The sequence below is a fragment of the Sinocyclocheilus anshuiensis genome, unplaced genomic scaffold (assembly GCF_001515605.1).
Source record: "Sinocyclocheilus anshuiensis isolate Anshui unplaced genomic scaffold, SAMN03320099.WGS_v1.1 scaffold167, whole genome shotgun sequence".
Classification (NCBI taxonomy): domain Eukaryota; kingdom Metazoa; phylum Chordata; class Actinopteri; order Cypriniformes; family Cyprinidae; genus Sinocyclocheilus; species Sinocyclocheilus anshuiensis.
Window position 1 is genome coordinate 94,194 of NW_015552552.1, and position 5,026 is coordinate 99,219.

The 5,026-nt window shown below is 41.3% G+C and overlaps 1 protein-coding gene across 12 annotated transcripts in view; it reads left to right on the plus strand.

Annotated features, from left to right (window-relative positions):
* The first annotated feature begins 382 nt into the window (after positions 1-382).
* smoc1 (SPARC related modular calcium binding 1) overlaps positions 383-5,026 on the plus strand; it is a 64,074-nt gene continuing 59,430 nt past the window's right edge. For all 12 annotated transcript variants that reach the window (XM_016455043.1, XM_016455044.1, XM_016455046.1 and 9 more), the window contains exon 1: positions 383-678. In XM_016455043.1, the coding sequence (XP_016310529.1) occupies positions 574-678 (105 nt within the window). In that variant the 5' untranslated portion in view covers positions 383-573. The remainder of the gene's footprint in view (positions 679-5,026) is intronic.

The window sequence follows — 5,026 nt, forward strand, 5'->3', positions numbered from 1 at the left end:
CTAAATACAATTACACTGTAACAAGGACACCTTAAAATAAAGTGTAACCAAAATCTACAACATGTCTATATTTAAAAAAAAATATTGTGGGCTTATAGAGGAATATTTAAACAAAAGAACAATTGCTTGTCGAACCATGAAACTGAAATGAAATTGCATTTATAATAGTAATAATAATAGTAATAATATAAAAATGTAACTGCTTGCCCTAGTCTCCCAATAAATAAATACATACACCTTTTACGCCAATTAAACACCCATAAAAATAACTAAGTTGTAAAATGTTTCGTAGGAGTGTTGGGTTAAAGAAGTCGTAGAGCTTTGTCCGTCATTACTCTTGCGGTAACCAAGTGGACTGATGATTAATCCGCGGACTATTACGATTTTCATCATCTTGTCTGCGTACTCTCTGGCACTATGAAAATGCACACGCGTAAAGAAGAAGCCCGCTGAGGACGAATTTATTTGGAAACAAACTTTTGGAATTTCATGCAATTTTGGGACCGCTGCCAATTCTTAACTTAATCTTGTCCGTAGGCTGTCAGTTGTCTTAACACTTCAACATCAGACAGAATGTACTGCCACAACCTGGTCCTTTTTGTATTTTTGTATTCCCTCACGCTACTGATGATGATGTGCCTGCCACCAGCCTCAGCGCAGAAGTCGAATGGTCCTCGGGTAAGTCCGTGCTTAACGCCGCTCTCCACCGCATGTGTTCAGCTGCGCATATTCACGTATTTGTCATTCGGATAACTTCAGTGCGTCATTCAAAGCTGTCAGTGTGACACATAACGTGCTTATACTGTGTCAAAGCCATTGCATTATTTTAAAACAATGCTTCCTGATACAGTTGTTTTCATTTATTTAAATATCTGCTTCAATATACAATGCCATTGCACTAAATATATACAGTAACAATGCATCATGCAATGCTCATACAATACTTGTTTGTTTTACAAATATCAGTTTTAGGAAGGATTTTCTTGACAAACTGGAATGCAGAAATAACCCACTGAAAATTGTACAGCTTCTTTTTGCTGCCTTATATGGTGACACTGAATTAAAATATACCTTAATATATTACATTTTCTATAAAGATGAACTTTCATTCTAGAATGCATAATACCCCAACATCAGAGCATCTTTTAGTGATTCAGCTGAATAGTTGGGTTTTGCTTGCTGCGGCACATTGTCAGTGAGACTTGGGTACACCCATTGACCTTTTGTCATAAAGGTCTTTTGCTTCCTGTGCACCCCTCTGTGCCCATAGAAAAGAGGACCGTTGCCTTTCCAATACAGCATTTCATACGATTTCAACAAAGACAACTGTGTGGAGTATTTCTTTCTGCGGCTGAATCAGTTTGCAGACAATGTTGAATAGTAGAGCTATGATGTCTTTTAAAGAATGATCCTCTCAGAAAATGCAAATACATCTGTCTGGATGTCTATACGGGAGAAAAAATGTATCAAGGTGATTAACTGTTTGCCTTAATAGCCTTGTTTTAGTAGTAAAGTTTAAACAAATAGCAATTAATGCAACTTACTTGAGTGACTGATAACACTAACAAGTCAAAGCATAAAAACTTGCCCCAGAAATCGAATTGCCGCAGCATTCTTTTATTTCCTCAAGTATTTGAGCAATTTAGACAGAAGAATGGTTTGTCAAAATTGCCTCTTGTGGTAAATGTCCATTCAGTTGTGCACTGAGACCATTGAGATTGACCACTGAGAGTACAAATCAGAAAGAGAGTAGAATAGAGAAATTTGTGGATGCTGCTGAGGTATTGTCATACTTGTGGTTGGAGGGGGTGGTCAGTATAAAAGTCTATGATACACACACACACATCAAATCTAAAAATGTGTTCATCTTCAAAAGTGAACAGAGTGAAGTTGAATTTGAATTGTTTTGCTGAGAAAAGTCTTAACAGCAAGATCAAAAATCACATTGTTGTCTTCAGGAAATATTTTCAGAACCAGTTAATCTGCAAGGAACACATTGGACCTCGTAGAGATATATAACTAGATTTTAAAAGAGTATTAAAATAAATTCCTTGGAAATTCAAATAATCGACGGTTCATAAAGTCACATCACACACATTTAGCAATCTACATTTATTTCTTAATTATGGATTAGAAACAATTGTGACAACGGGGCCACTGTGAACATAAACACTTCTATACTGTGTTTCTGCATGATTAATAAAAAAAATGAAGTTCACTGAATAAATTGTGCTTGCTATGAAACAAGACTCTGGCTGCTGAGAAGAACTGAAAAGCATTAATCGTTGTCATTATTTTATTTTATTCTATTTTTTCCTTTTAATGATTTTGCTCCTTCTCCATACTTATGTAGCCATGTTCTCATTTACTTTCCCTTAACTCTCCCTGACTTTTATCTCCTGTGATATAATATCTGCTTACTTATTTTATTTTGACAAGAACTCTATAGATTGAAATGTACTGTAATAGTAGCTGTAGAGAGTGTGTGTGCATGTGTGATTTCTTGTGCTCAACAGCATTAAACAGTGTAGAAATATCTCCGCAATGTTTAAACATCCTTCATCATCCTCATCTAATCATTACAGGAGGCCAGAAATGTTGTGTTAAAAAAGCTATTTAAAAAATCTAAAGTGAAATGCTTCAAAAGTTATACTCCCTTCTGTGCCTCATTTGTAAAAACTTATCTCTGAATGCTGTCAGCTCCAAGAACCCAAAGTTTCATGAGGAGGTATGGCTAGAAGACATATTTGGGCCAATAACAGGATCAAGCTCTTTCCTCAAAGCCAATTGGGTGATTGGGTTTATTAAAAAAAAGAAAGAGAGAAAGGAAGCATCTCTTGACAGTGGAGGAATTTTAGGTTTCCTTTTCCACATTTAACATGAATTTAGCACACTTTTCCAGTCACAGTAATTCTGAGTTCTTCGACCTGGCCAATTCTGGCATGCCGCAGACTTAGAAGATAATATTTTCTGAGGATTTAATTCTGTCAGCATGTAGCGATGCGTCTGAGCGCAGTGAATATACCAACTGTCAGTAGGCATTATTTTGACAATTAATCTTAAGATCTTTTGGTTAAAGGTTATGTTTATATATTTTCTACTAGCATGACTAAATGGAATTGAAGAAAAAAAAAATAATAATGATAATAAACAAATTTCCCCCCTAAAAAAACAGATAGTCCCGCCCCTAAACTCTAATTGGTTGAGCCAATATTGCTGTGCAGTGAATCAACCTTTGGTGTTGTCAGTGTATTTTAACATCGAACAAATTATGCACTTCGCTTTTAAACAGTTCCTGTGCAAAGGTCACTGGGAACTTTAACTGTTAACAGTCTGACAAACTTGATCCTCATGGTAGCCTGACATCAGCATGGATTTTAAAAAGACAAAACAGAAATAAAACTACACAGTATGCAACACATTGTCAGTGTAGTTTAATAGCAAAGTAGGTCACGTTATTAGTATTAAAAACGGTAATGAATTTGACTAAGTTACGGTATGTTGTTATTATTGTCTTTTTATTACAAACACAATGTGTAAAAAAGGCCAAAAAACCTTAATTAATTGAAAGTTATATGATACTGTCACGTGTATGTTCCCGTTTAGTTCCTGTTTTCCTTATTTGGTCCTTCCAGTCCTCGTTGTATGAATTTGGTTCCAGCTGTGTTTGTTTAATTAGTTAATTTGCTCCCAGGTGTGTCCCATTGGTGTCTGTGTATTTATAGTGAGTCCTGTTCTGAGTTTCTTTGTCCGGAATTGTTTATGTCCCCTTCTTGTGCTACGTGTGATTCCCTGAAGAGAATATTAAACCCCTTTGTTTTGTACTCCTAGTCTCCTTGTTCCTCGCTCTGTGCTCCTCACAGTAGCGACCCGTGACAGAATTCCGGACCACACAAAAAGTGAGCGGCGACTTTTCCTCGCTTTTTGTTTTCCTTGTTTTCCCCGCGGCAATGGAAATTGCCGCTCGGTTCTCCACCTTAGCTCGCCTAGATCTCCCCTTTGTCGAGTATTCCTGGGAGTTCTGCATGCCCTCGATGACCTCCCAGACACCACGAGACTGAGCTGGAGGGAAGGAATCCTCCGGTGTTCCGGTGTTCATGAGGTGTTCATGAGGCCCCAGTGTCGTTTCCAGCCCCAGTGCCTGCTCCTCGTAAGCGCCTTCCAGAGCTCGCTCCAGTGTCGGCTCCAGCCCCAGAGCTCGCTCCAGTGCCAGCTCCTCGAAAGCGCTTTGCTGTGCCTGCTCCTCCAGAGCATCCTCCAGTGCCAGCACCACGTAAGCGCTACCCTGAACCCCAGTTCAGCCCAGGAAGGGCTCCTGTTCCCGAGTATAGCCCATGGAGGGCTCCTGTTCCCGAGTATAGCCCACGGAGGGCTCCTGATCCCGAGTTAAGCCCAGGGAAAGCCCAGGGCTGATCCCCAGTCAAGCCCAGGGAGGGCTCCAGCCCCAGAGCTCGCTCCAGTGTCGGCTCTCGGCTCCGAGCTTGCTCCAATGCCCGCACCTCGTAAGCGCTTTCTAGAGCGCCATCTAGTGCCCGCTCCTCCAGAGCGCCCCCCAGGATTCCTAGATTTCCCCAAGAAACTTTTTTGGGGGGGGGGGCATATACCTGTGGCCGAGCCAGCTAAGGCCACGGAGGATACGCCATGGCCTCCTGAGTCCCCTGCTCCGCCATGGCTCCCTGATCCGCCCCGGAGGCTCTCCTTGTCTCCACCCTGTTCCAGTCCTGCACCAGCCTCCAGGGAGCCCGCCCCCCCTCCCTGATGGTACTGTTACGGCGCTGGACGCGCCGTCCGGGAGGGGTGCGATCTGTCACGTGTATGTTCCCGTTTAGTTCCTGTTTTCCTTATTTGGTCCTTTCTGTTTATGTCCCCTCCTTGTGCTACGTGTGATTCCCTGAAGAGAATATTAAACCCCTTTGTTTTGTATGCCTGGTCTCCTGGTCTCCTCGTTCCTCGCTGCGTCCTCCTCACAGTAGCACAGTGGCAGAATTCCGGAACACACAAAAAGTGAGCGGCGACTTTTCCTCGC